The sequence below is a fragment of the Australozyma saopauloensis genome, chromosome 4 (assembly GCF_035610405.1).
Source record: "Australozyma saopauloensis chromosome 4, complete sequence".
NCBI classification, from domain to species: Eukaryota; Fungi; Ascomycota; class Pichiomycetes; order Serinales; family Metschnikowiaceae; genus Australozyma; species Australozyma saopauloensis.
The window spans coordinates 1018923-1038086 of NC_086134.1; the positions used below are offsets into that span (position 1 = coordinate 1018923).

The 19164-nt window shown below is 43.3% G+C and overlaps 6 protein-coding genes across 6 annotated transcripts; 2 read left to right on the forward strand and 4 right to left on the reverse strand.

Moving 5' to 3' along the window:
• Window positions 1–147: 147 nt before the first annotated feature.
• PUMCH_003487 (uncharacterized protein) lies at window positions 148–3801 on the reverse strand (the record flags this gene model as incomplete). The annotated part of the gene is made up of 1 exon (XM_063022452.1): window positions 148–3801. One exon carries the CDS (start codon window positions 3799–3801, stop codon window positions 148–150), a length of 3654 nt encoding a protein of 1217 aa, XP_062878522.1.
• Window positions 3802–5655: 1854 nt separating this feature from the next.
• PUMCH_003488 (uncharacterized protein) lies at window positions 5656–8874 on the forward strand (the record flags this gene model as incomplete). The annotated part of the gene is made up of 1 exon (XM_063022453.1): window positions 5656–8874. The coding sequence occupies one exon, from the start codon at window positions 5656–5658 to the stop codon at window positions 8872–8874; it is 3219 nt and encodes a 1072-aa protein (XP_062878523.1).
• A 219-nt stretch (window positions 8875–9093) lies between these two features.
• Window positions 9094–11340, reverse strand: PUMCH_003489 (uncharacterized protein; the record flags this gene model as incomplete). Its single annotated transcript, XM_063022454.1, has 1 exon — window positions 9094–11340. One exon carries the CDS (start codon window positions 11338–11340, stop codon window positions 9094–9096), a length of 2247 nt encoding a protein of 748 aa, XP_062878524.1.
• A 1488-nt stretch (window positions 11341–12828) lies between these two features.
• Window positions 12829–13914, forward strand: PUMCH_003490 (uncharacterized protein; the record flags this gene model as incomplete). Its single annotated transcript, XM_063022455.1, has 1 exon — window positions 12829–13914. One exon carries the CDS (start codon window positions 12829–12831, stop codon window positions 13912–13914), a length of 1086 nt encoding a protein of 361 aa, XP_062878525.1.
• A 281-nt stretch (window positions 13915–14195) lies between these two features.
• Window positions 14196–16172, reverse strand: PUMCH_003491 (uncharacterized protein; the record flags this gene model as incomplete). The annotated part of the gene is made up of 1 exon (XM_063022456.1): window positions 14196–16172. One exon carries the CDS (start codon window positions 16170–16172, stop codon window positions 14196–14198), a length of 1977 nt encoding a protein of 658 aa, XP_062878526.1.
• Window positions 16173–16652: 480 nt separating this feature from the next.
• Window positions 16653–18413, reverse strand: PUMCH_003492 (uncharacterized protein; the record flags this gene model as incomplete). Its single annotated transcript, XM_063022457.1, has 1 exon — window positions 16653–18413. One exon carries the CDS (start codon window positions 18411–18413, stop codon window positions 16653–16655), a length of 1761 nt encoding a protein of 586 aa, XP_062878527.1.
• Window positions 18414–19164: the final 751 nt, after the last annotated feature.

Here is a 19164-nt window from a genome sequence, read left to right on the forward strand (position 1 = left end):
AAAGAAAAAACGAGATGGGTGCGATGGCCCTGCATATGGAGATAAGCAGCCTGGAGAACACAAAACATCGAGCCATGGAAGAGACAGAAGAATTTTCGAGTCGGAAAATTTTCTGAAGACAATTAGCTTTTCTTTCGCTTGAGGAATTTAATTGCCAAGAATGTGCTGCCAATGTTTTCCAGGAAGAAGTCCTTCTGAGGATCCAAGGCACTGATTCTTAATCATCCAATCTATGATCTCATTGAAGTCAATGTCGCTGAAAATTACTTGAAGTCGCGCACGGAGCGCGTTATACGTAACTCCAGGTTTAAAAACCACATGGTATATAATGATCATGAGCAATTTCGCCCATAAGTCAGCATTGAGTTCTGACTTTAGATTGACCCACATCGGCTTGCATGGCGCAGTTATGGGAACATGAACCACGCTTCCCAAGTTGGGTTGCTCATAGTTGACTGCATTGTGGGCAATAATATCACAAGCGATTTGTTCACGGTCGATCAATCGTGACTCGTAGTTTTCGAATTTTATAGCTCGGTCAATACGTAATAGGCCTATGTCATTATCAGACACGAGCTGCAAAAGAGCGGCCATTTCGCCCGAGGAAATACCAGGAGAGATGATGAGTCCCTTCTTGGCTTTCGATACATCGTTGAGAAGAGTTCTGAATCGTTCTGCATCGTGGAAGAAAGATTTAGTGAACACTCTCGAGTTGAGTGTCGTCTGGAATTTCTCGCTCAAGATGAATTTTTTGTTCTCATCAACAGACACAAGCACAATCTCTCTGTCTCTGATCATGCTATCTGCTGCCTTCTGAATCTCGGCGGCGTCGTAGGCCTTGAGAAGATCTTTTGCAGCAGTAGAGTTAAGCTCATCTTCGTTAATGCAAAGTATGCTTTTGAGCACAGACCTTAGGTCCTCAAATTCCACAGTAGAAGCCTGGTCAGGGGGCAACTCCACAAATAGCGTGCTAGCCAACAAGCCTTCTTTCTGGCGCATCGAAGTCTCTTCGATTTTCTCAGCAAGATCCCATACTTGACGCTCAGGCACAACTGACAAATTATATTTTTTATTGTTGAGCTCGTATGACGAGAACAATGGCATCTCGTCGGCGGTGAGCAACTCTGCGTTGAGGTCGAACTTTTTCCAGAAATCCAAGAAAAATTGGGTGCTGCATTTGTCAAGATCGTCGGCTTCTATTTCACCTTCTTCAATTCCCTGCACTATCATACTCTGAAAGGTCTCGACACCTTTGCTAACTGCTTCGGCGCCGCCAAACAGTCTCCGCAAGGTTGACCACTTACGACGAACCAATTCACCATCTGGCTCTCCAATAAGATTGGCAATAATCTGGAAATCAATGGCTTCCTTGGAAAATGTTCTGTGGATAATGACTGCCCTGTAAATAGTAGTTGCATCGGATTTCTCCAATTTGAGACTGCGCCGAGGTCTCTTCATATTCAAAGCCGTTGTATCGGCACTAGACAGTAAAACAATCTTCCGAGCCTTTCTGTTCTTTTTATAAGATGTGAAGACGTCACCGTCGTCGTTGCCATTGTCGATTTCGATCTCCGGCTTGACAGGAGCATTATTCAAATCCTCTGCATCATCAATAGACTTAAGTCTGTTTTCACTTTTGATACGTCTCTGTGTAGCCAATTTGACATTAGCCAATTGCTTGGGTTTCTCCACATGGAAGTTGAGATCGGATTCGACAACTCTGCGATTTAAAGTCTTCTTCTTCAAATGCTCTTGATGATACTTGGAATGAGCTGCTTCTATGACTTCATTCAACCTGTCGTTGTACTTAGTTAAGTAAAGAAGTGTCCTTTTCAGTTCTCTGCCCTCTGATCCCACAAATACATCTTGTTTACCGAGAAGGCCCTCTTTTGCTAGTGCTGCAACGTCGCGTAGCAATGTCTTGCTGTCTGTCACCGTTGATTTATCTAGACGAAGGTCTAAGCTTTTCGTAAGCGACCCGGTGACAATTGCAGCACCACCTTCCTCATTCAATAGTTTCACGAGCTCGTCTCTTCTCAATTGCGAGGAGGCCGAGCTATTGTTTCTGGTTGTTTCTTTTGTAGAACGTTTTTTTGTTTGATTAGACCGCTGCTTTAGATCAAATTGCACTAGGTCTGGGGCAATGAAATCCTCATTCATCTTTTCCAGCATTACTGCATCATCTCCTGCTACTGTTTTCTGTTGTGGTTCATAGTTTTCGTCGTCGCCTTCGTCGTCATTGTCATTGATGAAGTCTTGATCAGCCACTTTATAGGAGGCTGCTTTGCGAGGTCTTTTCGGTCTGTTCTCGACTTGGTCCACTGCTAATTGCACAAGTGTTTCTGGTTCTTGTTTCACTCGTTTTTCCCTCTTTTTAGACTTTGCCTCTGGTACAATTTGATCTCTCTCATCCAAATTCAAGAGGTTCTCTCTCTTTTTTAGGAGTGACTCTGTAGAGATCTTGCCAAGAGAGAGCTTGTTCTTCTTTTCCAAGTCAGCTAAAGAAAGCTTATTGGTTTTGGGTACGAGAGAGTAGCTCTTGGGTTTGCCCCTGGTCTCTTTGCGAAACTGGGTGGCGAAATATCTATAGAACTTGACTTTGCCCTCGTGATCGAAAAGTTTTATGGCAGAGTAGTCATCGTAAGGCTCGGAGTATTTCTTGTATGTTTTGAGGGTCTTCAAGTTGCTGAGATAAGTTGGTAATTGCTCAAAAGCACGATTGTAGGGTCTGTAATCCGATGTGCCAAGGAGACTTTTCATGATCTCGCCGATTGTAATGCCTTCCTCACCACGAGCCAAGATCTGCAGAAACATTTGATGGAAGGAAGGAAATATTAGATTGAAGGCGGGGGATTGCTTCGTGTTTGAGTCCGTTTCAAGCTCATCGTCACTAAACTCGTCCTTCACCTCTGCATCTGGACCCTCATTCAAGTCATCAGAGGGATTTAGGTCCTTAATGAGGCGGATTGCGTAGATTCTCTGTTTTGTTTGGGGAAGCTCTACGTGCAATTTCTCGATGTAGCCGCCATAGTGCAACCTGTTGCACCCTGCCTTAAAGAACTTTATCTCTGAGACGGAGCCTGCCAACTTCAAGTCTTTTCTCAAGTCAGAGAAGCCTCGCATATGGTTGGACGAGGACTTCAAGGCATCCATGATCATGAGCTTCAACCTCTTCATGTCTCGAGTAACATTGATGTCCTCCTCGACATCAGCGTTGTGTTTTGCAAGAAGAGAGTCTGGCACGAAACGGACGTGCGTAGACTGGTTGGTGTGTTTCTTATCTACATAAACACTTCTACAGACAATAAGACCTGCCGCTTCGAGTTTCTGCAACCGCACACCAATGGAGCGAATATCCTGATTCGACTCCTGGGCTAAAAGAGAGTTGAGCACTCCGTTGGAGCCATGGCGAGCAATGACACCAAGCAACTCAAGCGGTTTCTCACCCAAACTGGACACGATCTTCTGGTAGTTGGTGGTGCCCGTCAAATACAGATACTTACACTTTTCTGTTGGAGAAATCCGAACCGTCTGTTCTGTTCCGTGCAGCAAAAGCGCACCGTAGGAGAGATTAGCGGTCGACACCACATTCTGGCCCTCAATGGCCACGGTGAAGAGAAGGTCGTTACTTTGGGCCGTCAATGCCCTCCAAATAATGTTCTTTTGGAAATTGTCTACCTCCAGCGTGGTGAGTTTCTGTTTGGATACCTCCCACAATTCGTCAAGTGAAAGACTCTCGCTGACGGCAATTGCAGCCAACAAATGGGAGGCGAGTACCCCGGGGGTGCAGAGAAGCAGCATGAAAATTTAGTTTACGGGTTTTCGTATGGTGAACGTGCTACTGGACAATCAGTTGGTAAAATAAAAAGAGTGATGTTATGATAACAGTGCTAGGTGCAGAGATAAAGATGGGGGATGGTAAATTGAGAGAAATGAAGATTAGGCGGTTCCGCGAAATTTTTGGTGTTGCAATTGTTGAATTTTCAGCCAGGTGAATATATGGATCAAGTGATGCGCCCTAACCCTAATTCTTCCACAGGCTGGTTTCGAACATGGGGGGATGAGTATGCTAGGGTCTAGGTATTCGGTTAAGACAAGGGAAAAAACAAAGTGAATTTTGAAATGTGAAAGAAAAAGTATTTTAAGGTATTAGTAAAAGTATTTTACGAGGCATATTTTGGGTGGTTGCATTAGAACAAAACGCCGATGGAACGATTGTGGTTGAGCAGTGTGATGCTATCCAAGAGGAGAGAACCGAAAGGAGTTAGGATTGAGATTCTACTAAATCCTGAAGAAGTATTTCTTTGAGATTATTCTGAATCCTGAAAAGGAAATTCTTTGAGATCCACTTGAGATTTGTTCGATCTGAGATGTCAACCAGTTGAGTCCCAGGGAAGTAATACACCTCAATACGCCAAATAAGAACCAAACACTCGCAAAGACAACAGAGCAGAATATCTCTACTCCATACTGATGAAAAATTTTCGATCAAAGAATTCACGCAAATGACCATTTCTATAAAATTGTGTGATTCCATCCTCAACCTGCAGCCTGTAATCCACATCCACACAAGCACCACTGTATCCATTCATCCGAAACAATGGACCAAAAAAAATACTTTGTCTCAACACAAGTTCCCACCAGCAAACCATCTAACGTCTTTGTGTCCTGATTCCCTTCGTAAAGCCGTCCCAACTCACCAACGGCTCATCTCAAATGCCGGAAACGCACCTCTAAGTCCGGCCTGCAGCCAGTGTGTTTCAGAGCCACCCAGGACCAATAGGCAATGCACAAGACCCAGAGAGGCCAAAGCCAAGGAGCAAAAGCACAAAACAGAATAGAAAAGAAGAGAACAACAGTAAAAAAAATAGTTACAGAAACTGAAAAAGAAAAACAAAATACAATAAACTCCCATCTCCCACACCTTATCCCATCACACTCACATCTGCCCTGGCCTCTTCCCCACAATCCGGGGCTAGGAAATCTGTTGCAGCCATCGCCACTCTCTGCAGGCGGCACTCTAACTCCGGGCTGCAACCAATCTCCATAACGGCATGGGTATTTAGGCTATCAGCAGATAACACTCGGAAATACGGTCGCAACGAACTTTTCGTCGCATCTTGCCTGCGGCTCGTCCGCAACGGTCCCACCTTCTCTTCCTCGCTGTTCTCCCTCAAGAACTCCTCCCAATGCTTGTAGTGCCTGTAGGCGGAAAGATGTCATAGAGAGTGCATGGCCCGAACGGGCCCCGCTTTGGCGGGAACACATTGGGTCCATTTCCGTAGACCTTCTTTTTATATACGCACTTATCTTCGCACTTACTTGTTCGAGCGGCTGCTTTTTGTATTTCTTTTCTTTTGTGCTTTCCCGTACCCTCGACCCTCTGCGCTGCAGCCTTTAGTTATAGCTTTCCTGGCCCTGGTGTAGTTTTCCAGAAGAGCCTGTTCACTTTTTATCATCCGACGTCACAACCTCCCGCCAGAATAGGGGGAAAATACCTGATCTCTGAATCACCTCGGAGTGTTCCGCCAATACAAAATCGTTTCTGTGAATAGCAGAAGATCTATAGCCCGCTTCAAAGACGACACACCCTGGGATCTTTGAAGACCACTCCAGATCGTACACACCTCGCAACGTATCCCGCACAGAACCACAATGGAAGTAGCAAACGTGCCCCTTTCACCCATGGCCTCCTTTCAAAACCAGCCGCAGATGCTGCACTACGAGCAGAGCTCCACTCAGCCTCGTACAGAACAGAAGAAACAACCAAAACGCATCGACGAAATCAGCGTGCTCGCCAACGGCAATGTCATGAAGCACCAGAAGTCTCGCCAGAGACGTATTTTGAGCTGTGTGCATTGCCACTCCAAGAAAATCAAGTGTAGTCGTGACCACCCCGAGTGCCAAAACTGCCAGAAACTCAAGATCGAGTGCAAGTACTTCATCAACGAGCGTGTGAGCAAGGGCCGCCATCGTAGACCGAGCGCGCGGAAAACAAGCATTCCCAAGCTCCTCGAGCTTGCGACCCTGGACTCGGACTCGTCTGTTCCCTCGTTGAAGCAGCCGGAGACAATGATTCGTAAGGAGTCTTTGATGTCGGAGAACTCCAGCGGCAATGGCTCCATCACCAGTCCAGACCTGTCGGAGTTGAAAAGAGAGCCTCACAATGGAAATGGTATTCATCATATGGACACTTCCAATGATATGTCTGTAAAACCTGAACCTATGATGAACTCAAACGATCTGCCCATGAATTACCATGTCATGGGAGGTGCGTTCTCTCCTAACGTGTCATCTCCTGGCGGCAAGTTTTCTTTCCACAAAACTCCAAATGCGTTTTTTCCTTCGAACATGGCTTCGCCGTCGTCAAACATGCTTCAGGCACCCATCGCAAATCTGGCTAGTAACAACATCACTAATAATTTCTTCAACACCAATTATGCTACTAGCAATAGCGTGCCCTCAACTGTGGGTCCCGATGATCAGTTCTCCTTCAATTTGAGCTCCTTTACGTTCGCGCCTGCCACTGAGAATATGATCAACCGTGCTCAGAAGAATCCTATAGCTCAGAACTCCTTTGGCAAGGAGAACGATTCCGACAAGAGACTTGAACTGAAACTCTTTTCGGGCATTGCGGAATTGAGCTCCACCAATCTTAACGGCTTGATCAAAAGTCAGACTACGAACTTCGTCGATGGACCAACTCCACCAGGTTATCCGCTCACTTCTAATATTTCAACGAGTACGCAGTCTATCAAGAATTCTCAACCAATGAACCTGGGCTTGCATAATTCCTTGAACGCGTATCCCTCGAACCCAGAAACGACCATTAATTACTTGTATGGTACGAACACCTACTATGAGAATGACAATCTCCTCTCTGATCTCATAACACATCTTCCTAATTCGAGAGAGAGATCATACGAATGTATTGACAGGTACGTCAACTCGGTGCACATTTTGTTGCCAATTTTGGTGAACTTACCTGAGTTTTTAAAGCAGCATGACATCTTTTGGGAACACTTCGATCCCTACAGAACCATGTCGCCTACCTCTTCTTCCTCCTCTTCGTCCTCGAAGCATATTAAAGATTTCAACTTCCTTCAGTTCTACACGTTATACTTCCCAGTTTTATACGCCTCCACAATCTCCGAATTCGAGGAGTATGATAATTTATTGTTGAATCAGGATATCAACAAGTACTTGAAGGGGTTTAATAAGATCTGCCAATACTATAATTACCCACATGGAATAAAGACGATCCCAATTCTTTTGGGTAACGTTATCATCCAATCGACTTCTCCAAATCCATCAACCATGGAAATGTCACAGATCATCAGATACGCCAAGTTTCTTCAACTTCACAAAGACCCATTGATTTCGTTAAGAATCAGCGACTGGAAGGTCGTCAAGTTTAGGAGAATGCTTTGGTGGGTCATATTTGGACTTGACGCTGTCAGTAGTCACAACTTTTGCTTGCCCCCTGTTTGTAAATTCGATGATTTCAATGTTCTCTTGCCTGAAGAAGAAGACCCTGTCTTTGACGAAGCTGGAAACTTGGTCAAAAAGAGGCTCAATGTTACCGTTCTTGCTTTGACTGTCAAGTTCAAGTATGACAGAATATTGAGTGAGTTGGTATACCATCTCCATCATGGACTAGCAACAAACATCACGACCGAGGAAATTAATGAAATCAAGTTAATGATTGTCAACTTGTTCCATTATATTCACAAGTCGATCATCAAGATGAATAACTTCTACAAAGCCAACCCACCAACGACTGTGCCAGAAATGAATCTTGTCAATTTCATCAAAAACCATTCCTGGAGTTTTGTTGATAGAGCTCTCATGCTTTTGCACAAGAAAATCCTTCTTCGGGACCCGGAGAAGAACCCTGGCCTTGGCGATCCAATTCAAGACAGCTACGAACTCTCCTCCAAGCAAACTCAGAACGGCATTTTGTCTCTCAGTCAGTTTGAAGATACTTTTGGTCGTATACAAGAGGCTAATATCATCAAGAATTTTGACAATTCTTCAATCTCACAGCTCAAGTTTAATCAGAACGAATTGTTTGCTTATGAAAACCTTCACAACAATTTGATCCCCTCAATTCTCCATAATTTGAATGATTTCTTGAAGTACAATGATTTCATCAAGTTTGGAAGATTCAACTGGTACGTCAAGCGCACAATTCCTCTTGACTCGATCATTTTGTTGTTCGTCATCATTTGCGTTAAATTCAAGTACGAGTTCATGACTCCAACCGAGTTGGTAACATACGTGAAGTTAATCAACAAAGCACTTTTCATCCTCAACAGAAAGTACTTCAAGAATGAGAAGTACAAGAGAATGTTGTCACTCACCAACTTGACTTGGGAGTACATTTTGAAGAAGCACAACGTGGTGAGAAGAATCAGCCAAACAGGAGAAAAGAAGGCCAGTTCCCTAGTGCATTTCTTTGACCATCAAGTAAGTGGTTTCATGAACATGAGTGAGTTGTTTAGCATAATGGACGTGCCTCAGCCTGCGCTCATCAATAACGGAGTTAATTTCGGAAGCATCAAGCTAGACGAAACCCCAATGCAAATTGATCATCAACGGTGGGAAGCTGAAGATTCCGAATTTGAGTCACCAGAGGGTAAATTAATACGTCCAGATTCTCCTCCATCTCAACTTCAGCAACAACTCGAAGAGAGAAGAGAAGATGAGGATGAGCAAGGGTACAAATTGAAGGTCATGCAACTCAGCGAGAAGATCTACTACGATTTGCGAAACAACTTTGTTGACATCAACGATTACTGTACTTTTTACTCCTCGTTAGAGAACGTCCTCCATGAGCTCATGGACTACATCAACTCAGATCTGAGACACTGATTTAAGAGCCCAATCGTTTTCCAAATCATCAAAAGTTTTCATTTATAAGCGCTCGAAATTATTTTATTTCTTCTATTTATAGGAATTCACGATATTATGAACAGAGATTGTGTTGCAGCCCTGTATTGAAGACAGAATCGTTACTCTCATATCTGTATGGAATTATGTTTGTAGACTTTATTTGCTCACGAGAGGCGAGAGCGATTGAAAAACATTAGATTAATCGTGATGTTGACCAAGACGCTGACTGAAAATCGAATCGGGAAATAAAGCTTCCCAATCTTCGTTGAACAAATCAGATGTCATAAGCACGGGCGGTCCGCCAAAAAACTCTCCTGAATTCTCTTCAAAATAGTCACATTGATTTGAGTCATCACTAGCATTTGGAATACCCTCTTCATTGGGTGATTTCTCAAGAAAAGATACAGACTCAGCACCAAGAGGGATAGCTGAAGGAGTTTCTTGCTGGGGGAGCAAAGGTGTCATATTCGAACCGAGATTCTCTGAGGAAGTGACCTCGATATGCTCCAATTTAATCTCCGCAGGAGGGGGCGGAGGCATAAGCTTGCGAGCTTTCTTGAGTTTTGATTTTTTGCCGGCTTCTGTGGCAACTTGAAAATCTGGACCACCAGCGAACTCTAGATCGAGCTTACTGCGAATCATGCGATAAGACTTTTCGGCCAAGCCCCAAGTCTTTGAGCATCCAGCCAAAACACTCATGAAGTACTTGATCATGGTCTTTTTCTTTTCGCCAATATCTTCTGTGGTCACCGTAAGCAAAATCACCGAAATTGACAATATGCTACAGTACACGATAAAAATTGAGGCACGTCGGAGCCCGTGTGTATCCTGAAATCTGTTGATGGCAATGTACAAATCATCTATGACTTGCGAGCAAATGTAGGCAGACGAAAGGTGATTGTGGTCCTTGAACTCTTTTGTAAGACCGACAAATGGTCGGTTCAAACAGAGTAAAAGAATGTAGTAGTAGTATCTGACCCCTGAAAGAGTTGGATTGTCTGCGGTGACTTTAAGAATCTCCTGGTTCCACTTAAGATCTAGGGGCAAATTGTCGCGCCACTTTTGAATTTCATTGTTATACTGGAAGAGCTTTGAGAGACGGGACTCGAGGTCATAATCGTCATGCAAAGTGTCATGCAGTTCTCCGGCATCACTTTCAGATTTAGTGAACACATCATTAAGCATGTTGTCAGAGATATTAATGAGATTGATGATGTTCTTGAGAGGGTCAGAGATATTTGTGTCTGTGTCGGGAATATACTTGTATTCGTCGATACCATCCAACTCAGGAAGATCCTCAGTCTCTGGAATTGAAGCATCCAGCAGTTTAAGCAAGGATGGTCTCCCTAGCACTAAACTGATGAAATGATCCGCCATAAAGCAGCCCCAGTAGATTCTACTACGAATAGCTCTATCGATGGCCTTCAATGTACCAGCATTCTTCAAGAACCATACTTCAGGACTGAGTTGAAAGCCTAGGTCAAATCCCATTCTAATTGCGTTTCCCAGAAGCATCCAGCCCGTGGAATTGTGTCCGTTGCAGATGTCATAGAAGGCTAGCAACAAGAAACTTTGCACGGAGGTAATGGAAGGATGCTCAAAACTTGACAAGAGACAACTACGAGCCTCATTGTAATATGAAATAGATTTGAAGTAGATGGAATCGACATCTGACATTCTGGCTCCCAATGCACAGACACTAAGGACTAAAACTGGCAGACAGTACAAAGAGTTGGGTTTTGGATGAAAAAACTCCAGGAGAAAGGCTTCACGGAACACAAACATGCTGTTGTCGGGATACTGCCAGGAGAAAAATAGTTTGAGACAGTGCAAGATGTCTGGATTACAGTTCAAGGCACGTAACGTGTTGATGTCTCTAGCCTCACGCCTCTGAGCGGTGGTTCGAAGCCGCAGATCGAGCTCATAATTGTCGTAGACATTGGTAGGTCCATAGATAGGCCTGTTCTTATTTGTTGCAGGTTCACTAGAGACAGAAGACGCACCAGGCGTCCCGGAGACCAGTTTTGGAAGAGCCAATGGCTTGACTTTTGCAGGCTGCTGCGCGGATTCTGACCCAAGACCAAGCTCTTGTCCTACAGCCGCCATGTTTGCATCCAAATACTTGTTTCTGTCCTCTACTGACTCTAATTTCTGCAAATTGGAGAAGAACTTCTGCACAGTGTCGATCTGTTTTTCCAACGTCAGAACATAGTTGGCTCTAGGTCGTTTTTTACGCATATCATTGGGGATTTGGATGCATTCTACCCCCAACTTGACACAGCTCAGACATGGGTGTGCAAAGTTACACTTCACCTTTCGTATACGGCATCTCTGGCATGAAAGTGGCATTTCTTTCTTAGGAGTGGATTTTTGCGTATCCGCGGATGGAACCCCAACCTTTTCGGCTGGTTCCGGCTTGACCTGCGAGTTCAAGGCCGCTTGCATGGATATATTTGTGTTATGGATCAAGGAGGGATAATGAAGGGCTGACCGCCAGGTGACGGCAGAAAAAGCGAAATTGAGGTCTACGAGAGACGGGAGGTTCTACGAATTGCGGTCTGGAGAGTATACGACCCCTGGTAAGTTGTGTTTTGAATATGACACTAAGGTGTGGGGGAAGACATGAGGATCTGATCTGAGAAACTAAAAATCACGAAAAGGGAAGGTTTGCGTGTCAAAATGACGAATGGTTGGAATTATTCGTTTAGATTTGCTGAGTTTTAATTGATTGAGTCAATGAATTATACGAGTACTCCTATCTTGATTATTCGTTTGTGTTTGTATTGGCTCATCACAGGGCTTATTTGTCATCATGAACTATCAATTCAATTCTTTGACAGGAAATATTTTTTTATTTTTTCTCTAAGGTGTTTATTTTCTCATCATGAGTATTTTTTCTATCGATTTACTTGTACTTCAATAGTGCTTTCTATAACATCAAGTGTAGCACCTGATAGTCATCAAAAGAGAGAAATGTCTGCAAGATAAAATACTTCAAATCTGGAATACAAACTTTCATCTTTCGCTTTAGGGCTTTTTGTATCGCTTGGTAGTCATGCCTCTCCCAACGTATTCTATGTCTTCTCCAGCTTATAAATTAAATATGCGCAACGTGCACAAATACTTCCGTGAAATATCGATTTGAGTTTTTTGAGCAGACGAAATATCCCTGAAATGTTTAATATCGCTTTTTTGAATATGGTCTACGCCCACATGGCCGCTTCTCTTCATATTTCAACAATAACACGGTTCATTTCCATTTGAAACAAATTCGAAATCAATTCCAAGCTTGGCCGCTTGCACAATATTCATCAGATGGCTATATTTTGATTTTTTGGTAATTTTGGCTGAATCCCACTCATGCATACTCTGCAACCAAGGTACAGGATCAACTACTACAATTTGCAGCCAATTTATAAAATCTATCAAAATAAAGCGAAGAAAAATTTTCAGCATTTCACTGATGAGAAGATTTCAATTGGGATGGGGTCTAAGCGATTTTTCATCTCTTCCTCATTATGGCGGACATCTATGTTAGCCTGACTGCAAAAAACAAACGTATAGGAGTTTACAATTCTCTTCTGGAAAACTTACAATAAAGATTTGGATTCGGATCATTCGGATTCCTCTTCTTAATTAAGTAAACTTCCTTCATCATCCCTTCATGTCGAACGAATGATATTTGGCGACCAAGACAAAACGCTTCTCAGAAAGACACAGCTAAAAATTAATGCAGGTTGAATGTCAGAATTTTTTGCCAATTTAAAATCAATAATATCGTTGAACTTTCAGATTTATGGCTCATTGCTTGCCTTTGGCTTCCTATAAAAGGCCATTCGTGTTTGTATTCCATTCATACAACCACTTCTTCTACAAAAGCACTCTATTGCCAACATAGAATACGATCAGAACAAAATCTTCGAAACACAAAACATGGGCTGGAAAGAATTCTTTGGATTCCGCTCAATACAACCGGTCTGTGACATTGAACTGATGCCACTGACACAATTAGCTCTGAGCCTCAAGGCAGACCCACTCTCAGTTCCTGCCGAACACGAGATCTCTGAGACTACTTTAAGCAATTTGTTCGCTTTGTATTCATGGTTCCTCGGGTATCAGATTAAACCAGATATCAGAAACATGGATATTGATCAAGCGCTCATGGACAACTACATCATGTGTCTCACCGGGGCATTGCAGGGCCTCTGTACACCTCATAATCAGCTCCAAAGCAATGAAAATGGATCCCTTGTGGAACTGGACTTTTTTGGAAACGATGGGCACAAGATCCCGGATGAATTGGAGACTCAGTGGGAAGTCTTTTCAATGGAATCTGAGCCTGGCTTAGTGCAAACTTGCACCGAGCTTGGAACTGAATTGAATTTGCTACCTGCTGGACGAGCTAAATTTCTCTGTGAGAGTTTCTGCGAAGTACTCTTCCAGGAGCTTGCTCGCATTCGTCCTTCCTTTAAGCGGTATCACAACGAGGAATTGCAAGGCGAGCGGTTGTATTACTCGCGAAAAAACTGCGCATGGATTCAGAAAATCAGACACGAGAGGCCAGGGCTTTGGGTATGTATCATTATATGCGGAATTGTAGACTTGATGTATCTTCCACTCTTGTTGATTTTCGGATGCAGACTTCTGACCACAATAGGTTACTTGCCAGTATTCATTTACCAATTCATGGTGACACTTCTCCTCAGTATTTCCTATACAGATGGCTACGTTATCGCATGGATTTCTAGTCGTTGGAGTAAAGCTGCTCGGGCGCTGTTCATTGAAGAAGACCAAGTGATAAGAGCTGCCAAGAGAGACTTTCCTAATGCTACGTTTGCGGGAGCGCCTAGTATGGTAGGCTGGCCGGCACAAGTCAAAACTCTACCGCTTCTAGTGATTTCTCACACAAGTAGCGAGGACCTTAGGATTACCATTCCTCTGAGATTCAGTAAATTGTTCATTGAAAACCAAACCGGAGTTGGACATAAAACCGAGTTTCGAACTTCGTTTGTCTTTTGAGGAAAATCATTCAAGCGCCACTGAAATAATCGTACTCACCTAAACTTTTATAGTATCCAATCCATGTCTCATTCTAGCTGAATCGGTCGTGTAACTCATTGAGATCAAAAAGAATTCGAATAAGAGTTATGGAACTATCATTCCAGGAAAAAAAACTTTGTTTTCTTAATGAGATTGTTCTACAAGCAAACTACAAGGCAGAAATACGGTTAAATGAGTAGTATGCTATTTTGTTCCTGGTCTTGGTTGTTGAGCACCAGCCAGACCAGCAAGTATTTTTTTTAGTCCACTTGAAACAAGATTTGGAATGTCGTGTAAACGACAGCCATGACACCGACGACAATCATCATGTAATCGAGTCCATGAAGAATTTTGGACTGGTCAGGCTTCCTCTCGTAGGTCTTCAAGTGAATCAAAGGTGGGTAAATATACACAAGAGGTATACATGCAAAACATCCGTTCAAACTCACAAACTTATCGATGTTGTTAGAATTCAAGTATGCTAACAAGGAAATAACCACAACAAAGACGGCACGGAAAAAGTTCTTCATCCATTTGATATGAGGGTTGTACTTACCAGACGTCTGATACAATCTGCCCTCTTCGGTGTTGTTTCTTTCACTCTTTTTAACAAATAGTGAGGAGTTAAAAATGACCGACTCTCCGATTCTAATAGCTGGAAAGAGCTGCAAAGGTCCAGTCAAGAACACAGCAACCGAGTAGAGCACTAGAATCAGCTGAACTGCCATGTTGGATTGATCCAAGTTCAAAATAATAATGGAGCGCACGTTTTCTCCAAAAGCCGAGTAACCGACAACACCAATCAGAACGAAAAGAGTTGTGATGACTACCATGCTGACTAACAAGACTCTTGGGAAGTTTTCGGGGCGCTCCATGGATGCTTGAATTGGAAGAATCAATCCAATACCTTCAAAGGCCGTGACTGCAACACCAATAAGCATTGGCCAGGTTGAGGCATTGAATTGTTCAATGTTGGGACCAACTCCTTCGGTGTAAAGTTGGATGCCAGCGTAGTAAAAAATGATCACGAGTCCCAGAAGAATGAAGACCGAAGAGATGAATGAGGTGAATGACAACTTAGTGAGGTCTCTGATGAGAACTAGTGGGATGAGAAGGCAGCATTGAATAAAGACAATGTAGCCTTTGGCGACCGTGACATCAAAAACTTGCTTCATGAATGCATTCATGTTTTCTGCGGTAAACAAGATATAAGTAGCCACGAAACCAATTTGAGAGATGATAATCGAAACCATAATCGAGTACTTGAGAGGCTTTCCGTAGGTAAGATAACCCAACTCACCGAAAGAGCTCTTATTGAAGATGCTCTTGCTGTGAATAAGGACGATGTAACACAAGTAAGTCAACACACCAAAGCCAGAGAGAGTAAGCGTAGAGAACAATAAACCTCCGTTGCAAAAGGCACGAGGCAAGAACAATACACCAGAGCCCACGAGAGCTTTGAACAACAAGAAAAACGTCTTGAGCTCGCTCGCGGTTCCCTTGGGTGGCTCGGCCTTCTTTCTTGACAGTCTGCCGCCCTGGCGTCTACGTTCATGAAGGAGTTGAGATTCCTCATCGAATACATCCTCGTATGTCAGCTCGGAGTCTTCATCAGACTCATCGTCGTCGAAGTCTTCACCAGCAAAATGGCCGTAAATGGTCAAGAACTCCATGAAGTTGCGCGTCAAGAAGTTTGGCGGCGCCCTGTTCTGTTGCACGGACTTGTTGATCAAAAACTCACGCCGGAACCCACCAGGAACATTGATATCGCTCGCCGTCGACTCGCGTCGCAGAGCCAGGAGATAGTCCGAGAACGACAGCAGCCGCGCGCGACGGAGGTCCCGTCCATCTTGCGACAGTTTGGCTGCGTTCTCCAACTGATGGTACATGTGTCTTGCAACATCTCCACCTTGCATCTTGAGTGTCTCCTGGGGCTTACCCAAGTGCTTGGTGACGGTCTTGTAATCTACGAATCCAGCACCGGCGTTGCCCATGCTGGAGATCTGCTCATCGTAAGTGATGGAAGTCGTCACCGAATCCGATCGGGTCATCTGACGCATACCTTCGGCAACAGACGTACCCAGAATATCCGGGGCGGGGGAAACAGCAACAGAACCATGCACCAGCGGCAGATACGACGAATTAATCAGTGGTGTTTTGAGGAAATGGTGGTTTCGGGGCAGATTTTGGATCGACGAGGACAGAAAGGCCTCCGAGAAGGATTGCTTATAGGACATTGCTGGATTGGAATTAGTGGGAAGCTATGGTTTTTCTATTTATGTATTGTCCGTTTTGGATTTTTGAATTTAGATCTAGTTCGGGGAATTCTATTTCGATTAGACCATGTGGATTCTTTGGAGTTGTCTAAAAAATAAGATGTAGCAGTAGGTAATTTATTGTGCGGCTGTGAGCCTAATGGGTGTGAGGCCCTGAGTAGAAGGTACGAAATTGAGGTATGAAGGTGGGTAAATTTTTTGGAAAAATGTGCTTTCTTGTGTTTTGTTCTTTATTTTTAAATTGTTTGTGCTTCTTTTCAATTATCTCTCCATTCCCTATTTCTTCTTTGGTCAAGCTATTGATTCGTTGTAGAGGAGTTCATTCGGAAGAAATGGGTTTTTATGGTCGACGTAGTATTAATTTTAAAGTTAATGATTTTTTGATTGACTAGAATCCTCATATCGTAATTCTATGTGATGATACGTAATATGTGACGGACATTACTTTGTCCTTTGCCAAATGCTCTCGTCAAGAAAGTAGAGCCAATTGAAGCGGTTCCAGGATCCAATTATCCCCACTCCACAATAAACACTGACAATCATGAGTTTCATGAATTCTAGCTTTTCCAACACAACAAATTTGGTCTTCAAGAGCTCAATCAATGAAACAATTATGGTCATTGGTATAAGTCCCAACACATACAATGAGCTCATTCGTTCCACGAGGAAAATACCGCCAGCATTTCGGGAATAAGATTCAGAGGTGACACTCGCAACCTTTCTGAAACTGAAGTAGTAGATGATATACCAAAGAAGAGTGTAAAGGATCTTGATGAGCCATTCTTCACATGTATAAATGAGTGGGAATAACGAAACATATCCGCATGAAGCCAAAAGGCTGAAGCAATTTAACAATCTGATATCCTTGAGAACGAGAAAAGTGGCTGGAAAGATGACTATGAGAATCGCTTTTTCGTGGACATGCCATCCGAAAAGGAATGAGGCGTAGCCGCAAAGAGTGAGAGCACCTACAAATCGCTCATATGTGGGTTGGATGAAAAGAGGAATGAGAGCCATGATCTGATAAAAGAGAGTCAACAAAAATGACAAGCCTGGAGTGATCGTGGGCAAAATGAAAAATTCAATGTCTCCGACAATTCCCCGAGTGGCTGAATTAAGAAGGTCTTCATTTTCCAATGCCGCAATATTGAAATGGAATATCTTATGCAATGGAAGCCTCGAGAGTGGGATTCTCTTGTACACTTGAATTAGAATTCTGTCCATGAACAGATACACGGCCCACGCATTAGGAGCCCAGTATGCATGTGTCAAGCCTCTGCTGAACGGAAAGAGTCTCTCGAGAAGGTTTGGTATTTTGTTGTGATACACGAATGGACCGAAAGCCACCGCGAAAACGGAAATAACGACGGAGCCCAATTTGAGAAGATTTGTCCAGCGAACAAAACGGATTGCATTGTGGAAAAAGCTCTTTTTGGTGTCATACTGAAGGTTCAAAGTGTACGCACGCAACAAGAAGATAAACACGGCAGGCGCCAAGTACAAATAGATGTGCTTGAAGCAAAGAAGTACACTGAACCAGAAGCCGCACCACAAGAATTGCTCCTGGCGCGCATAGGCAATCACCAACACAAGAAGCCCATACATCATGCCGTTGTACTGGAAATGAATATGATCGATTATAAGTAAGCCGGGAGAGAGAACAAGACTCAGGGCAACCACGAGCGCCCTGCTGCGGCCGATCTGGCCCTTAAAGCTATCAATATATTTCTGGAGCGCTAAGAATAAGACCACCTCGCTCAAAATGACGGTGGTGCGCTGAAAAACCACAGTTGGGAACCCATACATGCCCTTCTCTACAATATCCAAGCATCCATCCTGGGCCACCACAGACGGCACAAACTGCGACAAGGCCCATTCAAAGTATGCAAAGAATGGAGGGTAGTCCAAAGTCCACTGTGACGTGTTTTCTGTGTACCACTGCAGAATTGGAAGCTTGTTCGTGATTGCAAGCCAGTTTCTGTGGACATCAAAGTCTGTTGAGTGGTATCCCACAAATAGAAGGACTTTGATGAAAAGTGATATGATCCAGAGATTCACGAGCTTTGTTTTCTGGTCGCTTTGATCACCTGGCGACTCCAGATTCACTGGGCCAGCAGTAGAATCTTCCTTTTGGGGTTTTTCAGGCGGGAAACTCGGCAGTTTTCGCCGAGGACTGGTGTGAGTTTCTGTGGACTTTCCCATTATGACATATGGAATGATTGGTCGGGAGGAAAGAGTGGCAGCGGTAGTAGTGTTTGGCTAGTAGTAAACTGTATTGGTAGGCAATAACAGTGTGTAGGATGAAGTGGGAACAAGGAAATCGGTTGCAGGAGATAGTTCATTTAATATGAGCAAAGAGAGCAATTCATGCAGCCAAAGTATATTTTCTGCAGTAATTTTCTTTTCGAGTATTATGTTTTCTGTATCATTGAATAGTAGATCTGTTTGACATGGTATGAAAATTCAAGTTCAGAAGACGCAAATGTTGAATCGATAGAAGAAGAAGAACTTCGCAAAATATAATATACAATGATAACGAAGATAGTTATATTTAAGTTTGATAATTTGATTCTCCACAATTATTTTTATGATAACACATTTAAGAATTGTCAGAGATTGTGACGTGCATTGTACAAACCAAAGATCATGGTTGGTATTCAAGACAGTTGACAAAAGCAAAAATAATTAATGGCCACAAAAAGGGAAAATCGGAAATGCAAAATTGTTTTCGAGCATAGACTAACACCAATTGTGTTATCCAGAGTTGTGAGTTCTTTTATTCCCGCTACCTTATACCCCATATCTCGCCACTACTTAATCCATAACCAACCATTATATTCTTCTCTTCTTCACCAATTCACATTCTCCACCGAGTTATTTATAACTTAAAGAAAGAGTAGAGAAAATAGGACAGATTCATTACCAACTCAATTCTTAATTCATCGTTTCCTTC